The 21,055-nt window shown below is 38.6% G+C and overlaps 1 protein-coding gene across 1 annotated transcript in view; it reads right to left on the bottom strand.

Annotated features, from left to right (window-relative positions):
- The window catches only part of LOC140232203 (unconventional myosin-XV-like), a 122,447-nt gene that overhangs the window by 71,777 nt on the left and 29,615 nt on the right, over positions 1 to 21,055 (bottom strand). Inside the window, exons 16-18 of the mRNA XM_072312341.1 lie at positions 3,137 to 3,297; positions 1,974 to 2,240; positions 162 to 224 (exon numbers count right to left, since the gene is read on the bottom strand). Coding sequence (XP_072168442.1) covers positions 162 to 224; positions 1,974 to 2,240; positions 3,137 to 3,297 — 491 coding nt within the window. The remainder of the gene's footprint in view (positions 1 to 161; positions 225 to 1,973; positions 2,241 to 3,136; positions 3,298 to 21,055) is intronic.

Genomic DNA, 21,055 nt, shown 5'->3' with positions numbered 1-21,055 from the left:
TCTTGACAGTTTCTGATATGAAAAATGAACAAACAACAATACAAACTAAGTAGTGTTATCAATACAAAGATTTACATTTAAAAAGTAATATATTTTGAATATCTTTAAAGATACAGAAAACGACACAAGTATGAAACAAGGGCTAAATGTGCAATGAATACCTGAATAGGTAGGAAAGGCTGGCATAGGAGCAGACGCTGGTGTAAAAGCAGGCACACCTATAACTAAATCCAGAAATGGTGCAACAATGGGGATGGAAAGGGTGTGCATAAATAAAAGAACATACACATAAAAATGCTGGTTAGTCAAAGAAATAAAAGGATTATACAGAAAGGTTAGTGTAGATATTGTTCCAGTTAATATCAAAGATTTGATCTTACCATGGGTGGAATTCACCATGCACTTGTTTGACTGCAATTGCAATCATACTGTTTTTAATACTATTTTAAGAGTTAGAATGAGATTAGCTGCTACTTTGAAGCTAATAAAACAGATTTCTTGTGTATCGATCTTACAATGATTTAAGTATGGCCTCAGATTGATACTTGTACCATTCAACACAAAGGCTCTCTTATCTTGTCTACTCATCAAGCAATGTAGTAATGTGACATACAATGTTTATCTCTGTTTTGTTTTTGTTTCTTTCTCTTTAATAGCAAAAACTCTCTCCTCATCTCTTTGCAACAAGGCAAAGTTCTTCATGCAAATTGTAAATAACTTTTTGAATACTTTTCAGTGAATTGATATCAAGTTTTGTATCACTGCACAGCAACACCAACCTTGGAATGCAGCTACTTTAAAATTGAACACCTATCCACACATTTTGGTCATATAATGGAGAAAGCAGATTCTTCAAAAATATTGTTCAATAATACACTAAAGTGCTCCATGAATGATTTGTAGTGAATGATTTATTCAGTGTCTCTGCTATAAATGTAACAGCCAGGATTTACCCTATCACCCAGTAGAAAGCCCAGAGACTCAAGTGCACAAATGAACAATCTAAGTTATTGATAGAGTTTAAGTGCATGACTAAATGCTATAGCTAGGGTAATAATCATTTGTGCCACCTACACCTGGTGCACTGACTACATTGCACAATGATGTTAGTCTGTGTTAATGACACCAAGCTATGTAAGATAAACTTGGGGTGCAAACAAAATAAAGAGCAAACACAGAACAGACTATAACAAAATATATACACAGAAAGAACAACATTACTGAAATCCCTTTTGACATATATATTTCAGACCAAGAGAGGGAGCCCTTTGGATAGTGTATCTCACATTGCAAAACCCATTGGGTCACATAGTATGAGCGATACACTCCCTTCACATTGAATTCCTATCTTATCACTACCCATAAGATTTCAATTAATGTTTAAACTGCCTCTCTCACTGCTGCATCATTTAACAATATTAGGTGTAGAATCAATATCATCATAGAACAGATGGTCAGAAATGACACATTGCAGATCAGTGGTTATTCATTTACATCTGCACAACATTTGTAGCTGGAGTTTCATTCCAGTAGGTCAGCAATTAGGAGCTGAAAGGATTCAGACAACACCAACTGCCTTAACATGTCTGTCACCTGTTTATGCATTGTCAAAACTGAACCAAAAATGAATTGAAACAATGAAAACAATGAAAAGTATATTCAATCAAAATATGCTTTCCACAAATCTATTGATTCCCAGATTTGTTATGACTGCAAAAAACCAAATGCTTCCCAAATATCTACAATTTTTTTTTTCAATACTATCAAAAAATCAGACTTTTATTCTTTTCATATATCTTTATTTTTCAAAATTTTCACCTGGATGACTTCATCTCGCACTTCTTTATTTTTTAAGTTTATACCTGTAATGTTACCAGGGTCACGTGAGGAGGGATCCTTCATCACATCTCATGACTATAATATACTGCTGGGGAAACCAGGAAGGAAGTAGAAAGTTATTGAGCACAACTCACGTCCAGGGGGAGGCTGAGATGTGGGCTGGACCGGTGGATGGGTTGGTATCATGGGTCCCCTGCCCCCTCCCCGAATGACATTGTTCAGGTGGGTGGGGCTGGCCAGGTCTCCGGGAGACGAGGCCTCCGTTCCCGATCCCTCTATTCCCAGGGTCTCCGGGTTGAAGAGATGGGAGACGTAGTCTTCCAGCCCAGACTCGGAGATTCCCGAGAGGCTGGCGATGCTGTGCTGAGATCGGGTGCGCTCCGGCTGGGGTTTGGCTGCACCTACAACGGAAATATGACGTTTGAGCCTCTTGAGCCTCATGGGCTATTCATCTTTAACCTTTTCTGTGCCACTGACTTCAGACAACGTGTACAACAATATCGGGTTTTCTAGGCCAATCGGCACTCAAAGTACGCAAAAGGTTTACAATAGCTGACTGCATATACCACTGCCCATAGAAAATTCTCATGTGAGACTGTCATATATTTTCCTCTTGATCAGGAACTGATAACCTATCAAATCCCTAATGAGTCTCATTCTGCATCCACTCCTGATAACTGCCCTATTCTCTTTATCACAATTTACAATAGTATCGTGATGTTGATCCATTATCTTACTCATGTTATTATTTCATTCACATGTCCTGTAATTAGATCTTGTTTTATATGTCTGTATTTTGCTTTCTTTGGTATGAACACTTGTTTTGTAATCCTTGTTGTCTCTTCAAAGATGTAATTCTTTGTGCAGTCCAGTCTTATGACTGCGAGACATGAATACCTCAATATACCATTTATCTTTTAAAATAACCATCTATCTATCTATCTATCTATCTCATTGTTACACCTGTGATGCGACTACACATATAAATGCTATCAATCTGTCCTTTTACAATGTACATCCGAAAGTTGAAGCTATTCATCCATTTACGCATTTACACTATTTTCACATTCCTCTATACTGTTACCTCATCATCAACAAGTCAGGCAATCTATACAATATCTCTTGATTAATTGATGTATTCACTTCACTATATCGCACATTAACATTCTTTGGTCATATCTACCTTTCTTCCTCTTCTCATATGTACAATATATTGTTCATACATGACTCTATCTCTTTCTCTGTCTTTATCTTATGTCTATATCTCTCTCTTTCTCTCTCTCTCCATCTTTCTCACCTGCCACCCCAATGCTGGCATAGTCTGGCTCTGGTATGCTGAGGTTTGATGGGTACTTAGCCTGAAGCCGTGCATGCACCGATTCCTGCTGGGGCGGAGCCTGTCTGTCACCCCTCGCTCTGGGCGTGGCATACAGGATGTTCTCTATGTCCGACTGCTCCCTGCACATAAATCACAAAAGTAAGAAACAAGTAAGCTAATCAAAAAGATGGTACAGTGCTGATCACGTTAAACTTACCTACGCGTTACCCCAAAAACGCGTAGGTACGTGTACTTTCCGCGTTGCGTTTTGCCACACGCGTTCGCAACGCGTACACATTGTACAGCAAAATATTCCCCTCCCTTTCACTATTGTGGAATAGCGCCATCTTGCGGGCAACATTTCATTATCTGTATGTTCGCGCCCGCGCTCACACTGCAATGCGATCCACATCGGGCCGCGCCATGATATTGACTCAAAGTGAAAGAGCTTTATAACTGACTGTTAATTGAAGAAAAAGAAGAAAACACGTGTGCTTTTATAGTTTTAAGGTGTCACTGAGAAGGGGTGATGTATTCAAAAATGAATAAACACGTATTTTCGGCGTTGACTTGCTCATTTTTACCTGTCGGTGCTGAATATTGCTTTAGCTTGAGTTTCATTTTTATGGCATACTTGTTCTTCATGTTGATGTTTCTTTCAGTCCTTGGTGGTTGGTGTTGTTGGGGTTTTTTTTTTTTTTTTTCGTGTGAGGTGACCTATTTTGTTTTAGTGTACGAGCTGAAATTTTCGCGGTGGTTTTATTTTCGCGAATTTCGCGAATCGTCTTTGAACCGCGAAAATAACAACACGCGAAAATAACAACACGCGAATAACTAAGGTTAGTTTACTTAGACCCTCGCAACCGCGAAATAAACAACACGCGAAAACGTCCCCCAAGTAGCTCTAGATTTGCAAAAATATCGGTACGCGAAAATTTCAGCTCGTACAGTTAATTAATATCGTTCTGAACGCATACAACCGCGTTAAATCACAAAAACCTAATGAATAAACACGTATTTTCGGCACTGGCTTGCTCATTTTTGCCTGTCGGTGCTGAATTTCTTCAGCTTTAGTTTCATTTTTATGGCATACTTGTTCTTCATGTTGATGTCTCTTTCATTCCTTGGGGGTTGGTGTTTTTTTTTTCCGTGTGAGGTGACCTATTTTGTTTTAATTCTTATCGTTCCCAACGCATACAACCGCGTTAAATCACAAAAACGTAATGAATAAACACGTTTTCACGGCGCTGCCTTGCTCAGAGTCATTTTTGCCTGTCGGTGCTGAATTTCTTCAGCTTTAGTTTCATTTTTATGGCATACTTGTTCTTCATGTTGATGTCTCTTTCATTCCTTGGGGGTTGGTGTTTTTTTTTTCCGTGTGAGGTGACCTATTTTGTTTTAATTCTTATCGTTCCCAACGCATACAACCGCGTTAAATCACAAAAACGTAATGAATAAACACGTTTTCACGGCGCTGCCTTGCTCAGAGTCATTTTTGCCTGTCGGTGCTGAATTTCTTCAGCTTTAGTTTCATTTTTATGGCATATTTGTTCTTCATGTTGATGTCTCTTTCATTCCTTGGGGGTTGGTGTTTTTGTTTTCCGTGTGAGGTGACCTATTTTGTTTTAATTCTTATCGTTCCGAACGCATACAACCGCGTTAAGTCACAAAAAACGTAACGAACAAACACGTTTTCACGGCGCTGACTTGCCCTTCTTTTGCCTGTCGGTGCAGAATTTCTTTAGCTTGAGTTTCATTTTTATGGCATATTTGTTCTTCATGTTGATGTCTCTTTCATTCCTTGGGGGTTGGCGATTTTTTTTTTTTTCTTTCTTTTTTTTTTTTCGTGTGAGGTGACCTATTTTGTTTTAATTCTTATCGTTACGAACGCATACAACCGCGTTAAGTCACAAAAAACGTAACGAACAAACACGTTTTCACGGCGCTGACTTGCCCTTCTTTTGCCTGTCGGTGCTGAATTTCTTTAGCTTGAGTTTCATTTTTATGGCATACTTGTTCTTCATGTTGATGTTTCTTTCATTCCTTGGGGGTTGGCGATTTTTTTTTTTTTTCCGTTTGAGGTGACCCATTTTGTTTTAATTCTTCTCGTTCCGAACGCATACAACCGCGTTAAATCACAAAAACGTAATGAATAAACACGTTTAAACGGCGCTGCCTTGCTCAGAGTCATTTTTGCCTGTCGGTGCTGAATTTCTTCAGCTTTAGTTTCATTTTTATGGCATGTTTGTTCTTCATGTTGATGTCTCTTTCATTCCTTGGGGGTTGGCGATTTTTTTTTCTTTCTTTCTTTTTTCGTGTGAGGTGACCCATTTTGTTTTAATTCTTATCGTTACGAACGCATACAACCGCGTTAAGTCACAAAAAACGTAACGAACAAACACGTTTTCACGGCGCTGACTTGCCCTTCTTTTGCCTGTCGGTGCTGAATTTCTTTAGCTTGAGTTTCATTTTTATGGCATACTTGTTCTTCATGTTGATGTTTCTTTCATTCCTTGGGGGTTGGCGATTTTTTTTTTTTTTTTTTCGTTTGAGGTGACCCATTTTGTTTTAATTCTTCTCGTTCCGAACGCATACAACCGCGTTAAATCACAAAAACGTAATGAATAAACACGTTTAAACGGCGCTGCCTTGCTCAGAGTCATTTTTGCCTGTCGGTGCTGAATTTCTTCAGCTTTAGTTTCATTTTTATGGCATGTTTGTTCTTCATGTTGATGTCTCTTTCATTCCTTGGGGGTTGGCGATTTTTTTTTCTTTCTTTCTTTTTTCGTGTGAGGTGACCTATTTTGTTTTAATTCTTATCGTTACGAACGCATACAACCGCGTTAAGTCACAAAAAACGTAACGAACAAACACGTTTTCACGGCGCTGACTTGCCCTTCTTTTGCCTGTCGGTGCTGAATTTCTTTAGCTTGAGTTTCATTTTTATGGCATACTTGTTCTTCATGTTGATGTCTCTTTCATTCCTTGGGGGTTGGCGATTTTTTTTTTTTTTTTTTTCGTTTGAGGTGACCCATTTTGTTTTAATTCTTCTCGTTCCGAACGCATACAACCGCGTTAAATCACAAAAACGTAATGAATAAACACGTTTAAACGGCGCTGCCTTGCTCAGAGTCATTTTTGCCTGTCGGTGCTGAATTTCTTCAGCCTTAGTTTCATTTTTATGGCATGCTTGTTCTTCATGTTGATGTCTCTTTCATTCCTTGGGCGTTGGTGGTTGTTGTTGTTGTTGTTGTTGTTTTTTTTTCGTGTGAGGTGACCTATTTTGTTATCGTTCCGAACGCATACAACCGCGTTAAGTCACAAAAAACGTAACGAACAAACACGTGTTCACGGCGCTGACTTGCCCTTCTTTTGCCTGTCGGTGCTGAATTTCTTTAGCTTGAGTTTCATTTTTATGGCATACTTGTTCTTCATGTTGATGTCTCTTTCATTTTTTGGGAGTTGGCGATTTTTTTTTTTTCCGTTTGAGGTGACCCATTTTGTTTTAATTCCTGTCGTTCCGAACGCATACTACCGCGTTAAATCACAAAAATGTAATGAATAAACACGTTTTCACGGCGCTGCCTTGCTCATAGTCATTTTTGCCTATCGGTGCTGAATTTCTTTAGCTTGAGTTTCATTTTTATGGCATGCTTGTTCTTCATGTTGATGTCTCTTTCATTCCTTGGGGGTTGGTGTTTGTTTGTTTGTTTGTTTGTTTGTTTGTTTTTGTGTGAGGTGACCTATTTTGTTTTAATTCGTAACGTTCCGAACGCATACAACCGCGTTAAATCACAAAAACGTAATGAATAAACACGTTTTCACGGCGCTGACTTGCTCATTTCTGCCTGTCGGTGCTGAGTTTCCTTAGCTTGAATTTCATTTTTATGGCATACATATTGGTACTTGTTCTTCATGTTGATGTTCCTTTCATTCCATGGGGGTTGGTAATTCTTTTTGTTGTTTGTGTAAGGTGACCTACATGTATTTTGTTTAAATTCTTATCTTTCCGAAAGCATACAACCGCGTAAAATAAAAAAAATAAAATAATTTGGATACGGTAAATCGCGGTAGAGTGCGTTCTTCTTCACCACAGCCAGTTTCATCATCGAACCTTTCGACAAATGCAGGAGACTAAAGCTGTGATTGTTGTTTTATGAACTGTATATTGGCATGCAACGCTTGCGCAGCAGTGAAACAAAAATGTTATTCACAGGCTTACATCCTTTTTATTCCAATCCATTTGTTTACATATCTTAACCACACGCAAATCGAAGCGTCCACATCGTTCTCCAGCGCACCTCTAGCCCTAGGTCCTTGCCCGAAATGGGCTCTGGGACATTCCATTCAATGGGGTTTTTATTTTGCAACGTTGTCAACTAACTCTCATATAAGCAAGTTCATGCTACGGCTAATCTATTTTATGATGCATCATAATCTCATATGCTTAGATAACCTAGGTCGAATTTGCAGCTAGACATAGAAAAAGATTTGACATTCAATCGTGATACATTTGGTACAGGCACGTTTAACTGCTCATTCACCCTGTACTGTAATCCGCATGTCTGCTCCGCGCGTGTTTTCGCTATCACTAAAACTTCGATCGCGATGGTGTGTGTGTGTGTACTGTACTGTACGGTTCTTCGGCGGGGGCGTGGGCCGGCCGGGTCGATCGGCCGGCGGTCGTCAGATCGTCGACGAAACATAGACCACGCACCGCGCGGCGCAGCACGTGACTTGGTACCAAGGCACAAACAAATTGGACATACGTTGTACGAAGTCGTACATTCAAGAGCTAAAACAAACAATGGCGAAATCAAATTCCACTGAAATGGTATTGACGCTTTAATGTAATGAGTATATTCCAAGTTCATGTTTGCCCGAGTTTTGAGAAGAAATTCTATACTTTCATTTTTCCTCGCACGAGAAAAGGAATGTGATCGGTGAACTAGCTACCTGTACCCATACAACAGTAGTGTGTACTGAAGAACAGTGGAGCGCGCGAGCAGCTAACACGCAGCTGCTAGCTTGTGTAGCTATCAAAGAGATTTTTCTCCTCCCCACCACTAATGGGCGGACAATGGAGTCAGTGATTTCATGTCTTCTTTTAGACGGCACAGATTGGGGACCCTAACCCTAAACCTAACCCTAACCCTAAAACCCTAACCCTAATCCAACGTGTTTCCCATAGGTTTAATACGCGCCATGCCCCAATCTGTGCCGTCTAAAAAAACAAAACAAAAAAAAAAAAAAAAAACGCGAGCCCGCCATTGTACCACTTAGTAATGGCGGACTTTGCCTACTAAGTATGGTAGCCCCACTACATATCGACCACCCTTCTTGAAACCGACCGCGTATAATTCGCGCACTGAACACTGAGTACGCACTTCTCTGCGCGCAAAGCACATAAAAATGGATTGGCTTTGAATGTAGATTAGGATGGTGTGGGAAAACGCGATAATTCACTGTTCATTAATGGTTTTAATCAAGGACAAAATTTCGAATGAATATTTTCACCGAATCGTAATGACAGCACAATGTAATGTCTATGGAAGTTTCTAAAAGGCTTCTAAAAAGCTTCGTACAACACGGTGTTCAATACAACTCGGTTTACGTGCATTGTCAATGCAAAATCAGCGGTCGATCCTAAAAACGCGATTTACCGCGGGGAGCTGAAACGAGGCCACGCAAGTTCGTCGGCGATATTTTTGCACTGAAACTTCGAATCGAAAAGGGAACAACGGCATTTGATAGAGCTGGATTTTCTCAATCACGTAGGTCGTTTTTTACGTGAATTTCAGTGTTAAATATTCTTATCAAGCAAATGAACATTAGGCGGTCGATTAGTAGTAGGTCCAACCCTATACATTTTCTACAGCGCGTATTACGCGAACTTCTGAACTTTTACGCGAGTACGCACTTGATTTTGGCAACGTTAGGAATGCACCAAATAAACTTTCAAACTTTCAACCAGGGCCCCGTTTCATAGAAGATGTTAGGATGTCAACTCTTGCTGGAATGGCAACTTCCCATAGCAACAGCCAATCAGGAAGCTGCATTCTTGTTGTTACCATGACAATTGACATTCCAGCAAGAGTTGTTATCATATAAACTTTTTATGAAATGGGGCCCAGATAAGCCTACGGTGTGCTGCAGATTCTTGGGGCGAAATTTGCCTTTATTAAAGCCCTTCTGGTATTTTGAATTTGTACAATAATTCTTATTCTATATAAGATAACAAATAAAACTACTTCATATATTTACTATATATTTTAAAGCGTAATACAAATTTTTTTTTTTCAGTCTAAGAAAACTTGTTTCAAATAAAAAAAAAAATAACATGTACAGTTCTTGATTCAAGTCTAAATTCCATGCGCCTTCTTGCAGTTACCCATGGATAAGATGCATTTAAGTAATCAGCTGTTACGGAGTTGTAGGCCTACTACCTTCAGCCCCTATTAGACTGTAATTCTGGCTGTCATTTTATCGGTGGCGTTTATGATTTTATACTCTTACCCATAAAAAAAAGAGGCAAATACGAACATTATGAAATGAGTAAGTTTTTGTCAGAATTCCTTATCAAATATCAATTGTTGACATAATAGTTTTCAGATTTCACTTGCTTCATTATCAAAGCTGTGTACATCTTAGTTGCTTCATAAGAATTCACCTTTGATTTATGATTTTACAAACGAATTTTCATTGTTCACCTATTTTTTCTTAATTTCATGTTGTAATATTAACTTATTTCACGATGGCATGTGTAGGGCTGCCAACTCTCACTCATTTTGGTCCATTCTCACTCTAAAACTTTATTTCATTTGCATGCATTTCTACTGATCTCACTCATTTTGACTCCTAAATTATAGCACTGGCCTATGGGAGTCTCACTCTCAACTAGTTTCCAATGTTGGCAGCCCTGGTGGTTGTCTTTCCATGGCAAGATGTGGCATTTTTTTTCCATCCAGGGTCAAAGAAGAAACCGACAGGAAGGAAATGAAAAAGGATAGAATGAAACACCTGCTCAGCAGGCTTTTTTTTATCGATATGACACAAATGGTGAACGTAGTACGGTACATTTATAGAAATTCGGTAAAGTTCTGAATAGGTCATTAGTGGAAAAATAAGCAAAAAATTTGGGGGATTCCATCGGATCGAGATCTAGATCTAAATAGAAACTATAAGTACGCATTACAGCAGACTGGACCTGATACAAACCTACTGACTAGCTATGATTATACATGTATGGTCTATAGACTCTATCAACTAACGTTAGACAATTCTCCAACATAAAGATGTAGTGAACTTATAACACGTGGATCATTGACGTGCGTGACATCGAAGATCCTGTATTACGATCTTTATTATACTAGTTGTGCGTTGACCTCTAAGCTAGCTGGATGAGCACAGATGAGCCGCAGACTTTACGCACCAAATCTCTACTGTACTGTGTATCTAACACACAGACACACACACACACACACACACACTGCGTTCATTCGGCATGCAGCACACTGGGCATTTTGCCTCTTTGATATACTAGTAACAAGGGTATGTGTACATGGTAATGGTAGGAGACTCTGTTGTGGTACCTTGTAGGTGTGCGCGCTACCTATCACGCCTACCGTACATACGGTGTATGTACACACCAATGGTACACACACACTGGCTCCCCCTCCCCCCCCCCCCCCCCCCCACACGATGAGATGAGCATGCTGTAGCTGCATGCTGCATGAAAACAGCTGCTAAACACGTGCAGCTCGCGGTACGGTACTGTGTGGCAGTATACTAGTACTAGTATACGGCACTGCTGTGTTAGCTAAGGCACCCACAGTCAGACCGCAACGCTGCTGTTAATGAGCTCAAATCAAAAATTTATCGTACGCGCAGGTTTTTGCGCATGTCCTTCTCAGCACCCGAGATTTTGCGAGATAATTCAGAGACAAAGTGCATGGTCTACGAGATTCACTTATTGACGACATGAAGATCTACTATCCGCGACTAATTGACATGGTTTGTGAATATTTGAAATAAATCACACCTTTTAATGCTTACATTATATAAAATGAGCTTATGATACCATTATTCATATCTCTGCAATATATCGATATTTTCCAAACGACCCTGGGACAAATTAGAACAAGGCTTTCTATTTATTGCCAACCCGACCCGTTCATAGGTTGAATCACCACATGAATGATAGTCAACGTTTTAGATATACTTGTTATAATAGCATAGTAAGAGCTGAATTGGTCCCTCGCTCAGAAAACAATAAAAATTGAAAGTCTCGTCGAGTAAAAATCATAGTGTGGCAATTTGAGATACATGAATGATCATGCGCTCCCAGGGTATCATTAGATAAATTACTCAGCGATGTATACAGTGGATTAATAAGAAATAATTATTCTAATACCAAATAGAGAGCCCCAAAGAACTCATGTGTGCAAACTTAGTGCTAGATCTTTTATTATTGATTCGTATGCTATTTATTAATGCACGCTACTCTATCTAGTTGTGCAAACAAAGTTCAAGCCAAAGTTGAGCATGTCGATCAGAGTGGAGTGTTGTTTACGTGGAGATCTTAGCTGCAGTTGCCTGAACCTGAGCGCGTATACATACGTTGTGCGCGCGCACACACACACACCATAGGGTACTACACTGTCATCTACACACAGTGTATTTAGAGTACACGTTTACTGTCATTCCGCGAGGTTCGTTCAACTCTCCACTCAGAGGGAATTAACCAATCAGAAACGCGTATTCGCGGCAAACTGAAATTTCGTCAAAAATTAACTGTACAACGCAATGAGTTATTCGCCAACCTGACCCGTTCATAGGATCAGTCCACATAAAGTCATTATGTTTTCATAGAATGATATTTCCTCTTTCATTTTATACCTCTTCCATTTTGGTCCACCTTAATTTTGTTGGTCTAGTGTACCCCTTGAGAAAAATGAAAAATATGCAAATTTTGTGTTTTATAATTTCCTTGTTCAGTATATTTTATATGTCATAACCTTTTAAGTGGTCAAATTTCATCAAAGTACAACTCTTCAGCTTTTTATCGATGTATAAATCATGAAGATTGATAATGTCGTTTAGATTTACAGACACTCTAAAAATGTGGTCTCCCAGCTCATTACGTATTCATGTCCGCGAGGTCCATGCATACGCGTACGATAAATGCGAAGGCTTTTCAGGACGTTGCGGTCTGACTGCCCAGGAGAGATCCACACGAGTGCAACAGTTACTTTGTACAGAGATAGCGTGTAGGCTATGTCGGTAGGATTGTACAAGAACAACAGTAGGTCTACTACATACTAGTACAAGTATACTAATAGTACGTAGGTGTCCAAGACTGCATTGTAACCGACACCCCATTACGACAATTATCAAGCTATAAATAGATCCCAAAAAAAATCAATAACAATACAGACTGTAGGGCCTATACTGCCTTAAGGTGTTTGGTTCAGAGTTAATTTTCTTCAACATATTCTAAGCTGTTGACATTACAAAGATATACCTACAATTTGTCTCTTTCTAAATTACGTGAAAATTGCCTGTCAGATATGCATGTTAGTCACTTTTTAGAGTAATTAGTAAAAGATTAAAAAGACAATAATTCATACTCCGATGTTACTATCTGACTGTTTTGCAAAATGTCATTGATTTGTTTATCATAGCTGTAACTTTGATACATTTTTTCGGAGCTTTTCTTTTACTTCTTACAAAGTTGTCTTCGCGTATACTTCAATTCTTTCATAATGGATGGTTCCCAGTTTGCTTTACATTGTTGTTCGTACTAATCACTACCAGGTTTTTACAGTTTTGTTGAGACAACGCAGTTTGTGTTTCCCAGCTGAAGAGAGCAGCGTAAAGCTTTTCTGTGAACTTGAAGGGAACATTTTGTTTACAGATGTTTTATTCAATAATTTTCCCAATCAATTTCACAGAAGGTCCCGGACACAAATTGGTCTCAAATAACCCTATAAGGGACCGAAACTGGAAAAGGAAATTTAAGAAAGGAAATTCGTTACTTGAAATTTGAGCGGTTATAACAACCACATTCTGTGTAAACACCTAATCAAAATTCAATGGGGACAGAACTGCAAATCAGGCATGCTTTCGAATTTTTCCTTTTCCAGTACTGGGGACTTAAAGTTCCTCTGTTTACTTACTTTAGTTGTTACTGTTACATTTCGCGTAGTTTTTCTCTTTATGATAATGTTTGGTCCATAGTTTGCTTTCTATTGCAATTCGTACTAAATCACTACCAGTTTTTACAGTTTTGTTGAGACAACGCAGTTTGTGTTTCCCAGCTGAAGAGAGCAGCGTTAAGCTTTTCTGTGAACTTGAAGGGAAAAATTTGTTTACAGGTGTTTTGTTCGATAATTTTCCCAATCAATTTCACAGAAGGTCCCGGACACAAATTAGTCTCAAATAACCCTATAAGGGACCGAAACTGGAAAAGGAAATTTAATAAAGGAAATTATTTACTCGAAATTTGAGCGGTAATAACCACATTCTGTGTAAACACCTAATGAAAATTCAATGGGGATAGAACTGCAAATCATGCTTTCGAATTTTTCCTTTTCCAGTACTGGGGACTTAAAGTTCCTCTGTTTACTTACTTTAGTTGTTATTGTTACATTTCGCGTAGTTCTCTTTCATGATAATACATGATTCATTTGCTTTACACTGCAATTACATTGCAAGCCGATATGAGAAGAAGGACGGGGCGCATGCCTAGCACCTGACCTCCCGCCACGCGAGCCAGAGAGTCATCATGCAGTCTTCTATACAAGAAAAAAATAGCGGAGGAGGTATCACTGGGAGCCGGCAAGCGATATCTGTTTTAATTCCTGAAGCAGTACGAGTCAACGGGCTCCACAGGAGTGAAGAAGATTAATCCCCGCCCTCGAAGCTCGAAGACTTCCGTACCATTATCTACAACCTGTGAGGTCCTTTCAACGACAGCTCTGATAGGGACATTCAACTTGCCACGGACTACCATCTTGTAGACGCGTCTTGCTCTATACCATCAGGCGGGGTGCAGGCAAGGCCGAGGCTGGGCCCCTGAAACAACGGCTCTTTTTAGAGCCACCAGAGATTCAAGAAAGAACAAAGAGATACTCTCATGATTGAACATAATATCACTTTCTCAACTTTCTTCCCTATCTTTTCCTACCCTACATTTATACGAATAGGAAGCTCCCTATTGCATGCATACGAAACTGTTTTTTCATCCCTCTTTTCCCTTGCCTCCATTGTAAGAAAATAGTGTTGTGTGACATTGACAATGTTATTGCATCATATTTCTCTGCAAGTGAGAGGTGAGTTTTCTGTTCATGTGTTGATGTGCACTGCAGTTGAAAAGTGTCCGAAATTCCTTTCCCGTGTATCGTGGAAACTCGATAGATCTAGGCCTACTAAAGGAGATCTCACATACAAGGAATACAGTACTTACATCAAAATATTTTTTTCCGTTCCCAATGAATTCATTTCCTCTTCCTTCTTTGCTTTGATCGTTTATTGACAGTTGACTCGACGTACCGAGTTTCCACCGTACATTACATGTATTTTCGCGGAGTGTTCGGTGCTGCGAACTACGGCTATAGGGCCTACTTATATTTCTATTTTCATTTCTGTCGTTTCTGACCTTGTTTGTTACGATTACTTCGGTCTGATATTACTTAGTTCATTCCCTCTATATTTTCTTTCAAGTGCCTCGCACAGTACATGCACTTTCGGAGCGGCAATTTCTCCGCTTCACTGCAGTATTTCGTAGGAAGCTGATCCCAACCGCTTCGATGTGCTGTATGTTATCTTTTGTAATGTTTGTGTTGTCGTTGGTTGTGGGGAAAATTGTTGATACTTCGTGATTTTGCTAAGGCGTTTATCTCGAGTGATGATGGTGGTCGTGTTTCTTAATGTTGATAGGAAAAGGACAACATGATCTGAGTGATGGTGATGATAATGATGCTGGTGTGAATGCTGAGCGTACCGTGTCCTTCTTTTACTTTTATTTCATTTCTCCCTCTTTTACCCTTCTGGTTGGGGGAGGTGGTTGTGGCCTATAAGTTACCACATAATTCTTTATTATATATGTTGACAAATTCACTCTAATAGTTGGCAATTATCTTTCAATCATTTACTGATGATCAGGGACACTTCCGTTCCTGTTACTTCGGCGATGTCATTTCTATTGAGCATGTGTATATTACTGGTCGTTTCGTGGTTATTACGCATAAAAATAATGCGTTCATTCGATACCTTTACTTGCAATAATGCGAATCTACGCGTTCTATACGTATACATGTATTTCAACACAATAGGGCGGTTTTTTGATGCACAAATAATCTATCGTGCGTATAAGGTCTTTCACGATTTTTTAGAGACTATAAAAGCTCACATTATCCTAATGAATCATGTAAACATTTAAGACATCAAGCCAGATACAGATAGGTCCAGTAGGTCTATCATTTCCTGTTGACCAGGTTTATTTACATCGGTATATATACATCCGAACACAAACAGGCTTTCTAGCGGTTTTATAAGAGAAGCATACACGCATTTATTCATTGCCTTTTGCTGTTGCACACCGAATGTCTGCCTTTTGAAATGAATAATTATTATGCAAGTTTTCCATTACAAAAGGGATCTGCCACATTAATTTCTTTCTAACCCTAACCCTAGCCCTAACCCTAACACTTTTCAACAGCAAAAGATAATAAATGCGTATATGCTTTAGAGTGAATTACAGTCAACACTATAAAGCATTTTTGGTAACTATATAGGCCACATAACCCCCCCCCCCCCCCCCGCCGCCGCCTCGCCCAGGGACACTTCCCATTCCTGTTACTTCGGCGATGTCATTTCTATTGAGCATGTGTACCTACACGTTTGGTGGTTATTACGTATGCGTTCATTCGATACTTATACTTGCAATAATGCGAATCTACGCGTTCTATATAGTATTACGTATACATGTATTTAAACTCAGGAGGGCGGGTTTTTTGGGGGGGGTGCACAAAATAATCTATTGTGCGTACTAAGGTCTTTTACGATTTTTTTAGACTATAAAAGCTAACATTATCCTAATGAATCATGTAAACATTTAAGACATCAAGCCAGATACAGATAGGTCCAGTAGGTCTATCATTCCCTGTTGATCAGGTTTATTTACACCTGTTGACCAGGTTTATTTACATCGGTATATACATCCAAACACAAACAGGCTTTCTATCGGTTTTATAAGAGAAGCATATACGCATTTATTCATTGTCTTTTGCTGTTGCACACCGGTCCGAATGTCTGCCTTTTGAAATGAATATGCAAGTATTCCATTAGAAAAGGGATTAGCCACATAACCCTAACCCTAACCCTAGCCCTAACCCTAATCCTTTACAACAGGAAAATAAAATGCTTTTTAGTGTTGACAAATTCACTTTAATAGATGGCAATTATATTTCAGTCATTTATTACTAATCCAGGGACATTTTCCATTTCTGTAACTTCGGCGATGTCATTTCTATTGATCATGTGTATCTACACGTTGTGATTGTAGCTACGCATATTAATGCGTTCATACCTTTACTAACTTGCGATAATGCGAATCGACGCGTTCTGTGTTTACATGTATTTAGACACAAGAGGGCGGTTATTTTTTTATGCACAAAATTAATCATCTGTCGTGCGTACTATAGATGTTTCGCGATTTTTTAGAGACTACAAAAGCTCACATTATGCTAATGAATCATGTAAACATTTAAGATGTCAAGCCAGATACAGATTGGTCCAGTAGGTCTATCATTCCCTGTTGACCAGGTTTATTTACATCAGTATATACATCCGAACACAAACAGGCTTTCTAGCGGTTTTATAAGAGAAGCATATACACGCATTTATCCATTGTCTTTTGCTGTTGTACACCGAATGTCTGCGTTTTGAAATGATTATGCAAGTATTCCATTACAAAAGGGATCTGCCACATTAATTTCTTTCTAACCCTAACCCTAACCCTAACCCTTTTCGAAAGCAAAAGATAATAAATGCGTATATGCTTTAGAGTGAGTTACAGTCAACACTAAAAGCATTTTTGGTAACTATATAGGCCACATAACCCCCCCCCCCCCCTCCCGCCGCCTCGCCCAGGGACACTTCCCATTCCTGTTACTTCGGCGATGTCATTTCTATTGAGCATGTGTACCTACACGTTTGGTGGTTATTACGCATAAATATGCGTTCATTCGATACTTTACTTGCAATAATGCGAATCTACGCGTTCTATATAGTATTACGTATCAGGAGGGCGTTTTTTTTTTTTTTTTTTTTTTGGTGCACAAAATAATCTATTGTGCGTACTAAGGTCTTTTACGATTTTTTGAGACTATAAAAGCTAACATTATCCTAATGAATCATGTAAACATTTAAGACATCAAGCCAGATACAGATTGGTCCAGTAGGTCTATCATTCCCTGTTGACCAGGTTTATTTACATCGGTATATTCATCCGAACACAAACAGGCTTTCTATCGGTTTTATAAGAGAAGCATATACGCATTTATTCATTGTCTTTTGCTGTTGCACACCGGTCCGAATGTCTGCCTTTTGAAATGAATATGCAAGTATTCCATTAGAAAAGGGATTAGCCACATTAATATCTTTCTAACCCTAACCCTAACCCTAACCCTAACCCTAGCCCTAACCCTAATCCTTTACAACAGCAAAATAAAATGCTTTTTAGTGTTGATAAATTCACTTTAATAGATGGCAGTTATATTTCAGTCATCTATTACTGATCCAGGGACATTTTCCATTTCTGTAACTTCGGCGATGTCATTTCTATTGATCATGTGTATCTACACGTTGTGATTGTAGCTACGCATATTAATGCGTTCATACCTTTACTAACTTGCGATAATGCGAATCGACGCGTTCTGTGTTTACATATTGTATAGACACAAGAGGGCGGTTATTTTTTTATGCACAAAATTAATCATCTATTGTGCGTACTATAGATGTTTCGCGATTTTTTAGAGACTACAAAAGCTCACATTATGCTAATGAATCATGTAAACATTTAAGATGTCAAGCCAGATACAGATAGGTCCAGGATAGGTCTATCATTCCCTGTTGACCAGATTTACATCAGTATATACATCCGAAGACAAACAGGCTTTCTAGCGGTTTTATAAGAGAAGCATACACGCATTTATCCATTGTCTTTTGCTGTTGTACATCGAATGTCTGCGTTTTGAAATGAATATGCAAGTATTCCATTACAAAAGGGATCTGCCACATTAATTTCTTTCTAACCCTAACCCTAACCCTAACCCTAACCCTTAACCCTAACCCTTTTCAACAGCAAAAGATAATAAATGCGTATATGCTTTAGAGTGAGTTACAGTCAACACTATAAAGCATTTTTGGTAACTATATAGGCCACATACCCCCCCCCCCCCCCCCCCCGCCGCCTCGCCCAGGGACACTTCCCATTCCTGTTACTTCGGCGATGTCATTTCTATTGAGCATGTGTACCTACACGTTTGGTGGTTATTACGCATAAATATGCGTTCATTCGATACTTTTACTTGCAATAATGCGAATCTACGCGTTCTATATAGTATTACGTATACATGTATTTAAACTCAGGAGGGCGGTTTTTTTTTTTTTTTTTTTTTTGGTGCACAAAATAATCTATTGTGCGTACTAAGGTCTTTTACGATTTTTTGAGACTATAAAAGCTAACATTATCCTAATGAATCATGTAAATATTTAAGACATCAAGCCAGATACAGATAGGTCCAGTAGGTCTATCATTCCCTGTTGACCAGGTTTATTTACATCGGTATATACATCCGAACACAAACAGGCTTTCTAGCGGTTTTATAAGAGAAGCATATACGCATTTATTCATTGTCTTTTGCTGTTGCACACCGAATGTCTGCCTTTTGAAATGAATATGCAAGTATTCCATTAGAAAGGGATTAGCCACATTAATATCTTTCTAACCCTAACCCTAACCCTAACCCTAACCCTAGCCCTAACCCTAATCCTTTACAACAGCAAAATAAAATGCTTTTTAGTGTTGACAAATTCACTGTAATAGATGGCAATTATATTTCAGTCATTTATTACTGATCCAGGGACATTTTCCATTTCTGTAACTTCGGCGATGTCATTTCTATTGATCATGTGTATCTACACGTTGTGATTGTAGCTACGCATATTAATGCGTTCATACCTTTACTAACTTGCGATAATGCGAATCGACGCGTTCTGTGTTTACATGACTGTATTGTATAGACACAAGAGGGCGGTTATTTTTTTTTTTATGCACAAAATTAATCATCTATCGTGCGTACTATAGATGTTTCGCGATTTTTTAGAGACTACAAAAGCTCACATTATGCTAATGAATCATGTAAACATTTAAGATGTCAAGCCAGATACAGATAGGTCCAGTAGGTCTATCATTCCCTGTTGACCAGATTTACATCAGTATATACATCCGAACACAAACAGGCTTTCTAGCGGTTTTATAAGAGAAGCATACACGCATTTATTCATTGTCTTTTGCTGTTGTACACCGAATGTCTGCCTTTTGAAATGATTATGCAAGTATTCCATTAGAAAAGGGATTAGCCACATTAATATCTTTCTAACCCTAACCCTAACCCTAACCCTAGCCCTAACCCTAATCCTTTACAACAGCAAAATAAAATGCTTTTTAGTGTTGACAAATTCACTTTAATAGATGGCAATTATATTTCAGTCATTTATTACTGATCCAGGGACATTTTCCATTTCTGTAACTTCGGCGATGTCATTTCTATTGATCATGTGTATCTACACGTTGTGATTGTAGCTACGCATATTAATGCGTTCATACCTTTACTAACTTGCGATAATGCGAATCGACGCGTTCTGTGTTTACATGTATAGACACAAGGGGGCGGTTATTTTTTTTTATGCACAAAATTAATCATCTATTGTGCGTATAAATTTCGCGATTTTTTAGAGACTACAAAAGCTCACATTATGCTAATGAATCATGTAAACATTTAAGACATCAAGCCAGATACAGATCAGGTCTATCATTCCCTGTTGACAAGGTTTATTTACATGTATATACATCCGAACACAAACAGGCTTTCTAGCGGTTTTATAAGAGAAGCATATACGCATTTATTCATTGTCTTTTGCTGTTGCACACCAAATGTCTGCCTTTTGAAATGAATATGCAAGTATTCCATTACAAAAGGGATTTGCCACATTAATCTTTCTAATCCTAACCCTAACCCTAGCCCTAGCCCTAACCCTAATCCTTTACACCAGCAAAATATAATACAATTATGGCCTATATGAGTCAAGTTACCAAATTATGGTTTTTAGTGTTGACAAATTCACTCTAATAGATGGCAATTATATTTCAATCATTTATTAATGATCCAGGGACATTTTCCATTCCTATAACTTCGGCGATGTCATTTCTAATGATCATGTGTATCTACACGTTGTGGTTGTAACTACTTGTACGCATATTTATGCATTCATTTGATCCCTTTACTTGCAATAATGCGAATCGACACGTTCTGTGTTTACATGTATTTAGACACAAGAGGGCGGTTATTATTATTATTTTTTGATGCACAATCATCTATGATGCACAATCTTTCGCGATTTTTTAGAGAGTATAAAAGCTCACATTATCCTAATGAATCATGTAAACATTTAAGATATCAAGCCAGATACAGATAGGTTCAGTAGGTCTATCATTCCCTGTTGACCAGGTTTATTTACATCAGTATATACATTCGAACACAAACAGGCTTTCTAGCGGTTTTATAAGAGAAGCATAACGCATTTTTTATTCATTGTCTTTTGCTGTTGTAA

The sequence above is a fragment of the Diadema setosum genome, chromosome 8 (assembly GCF_964275005.1).
Source record: "Diadema setosum chromosome 8, eeDiaSeto1, whole genome shotgun sequence".
NCBI lineage: Eukaryota > Metazoa > Echinodermata > Echinoidea > Diadematoida > Diadematidae > Diadema > Diadema setosum.
The sequence above is the reverse complement of the archived record's forward strand: the minus strand, read 5'-3'. Positions and strand labels throughout refer to the sequence as shown.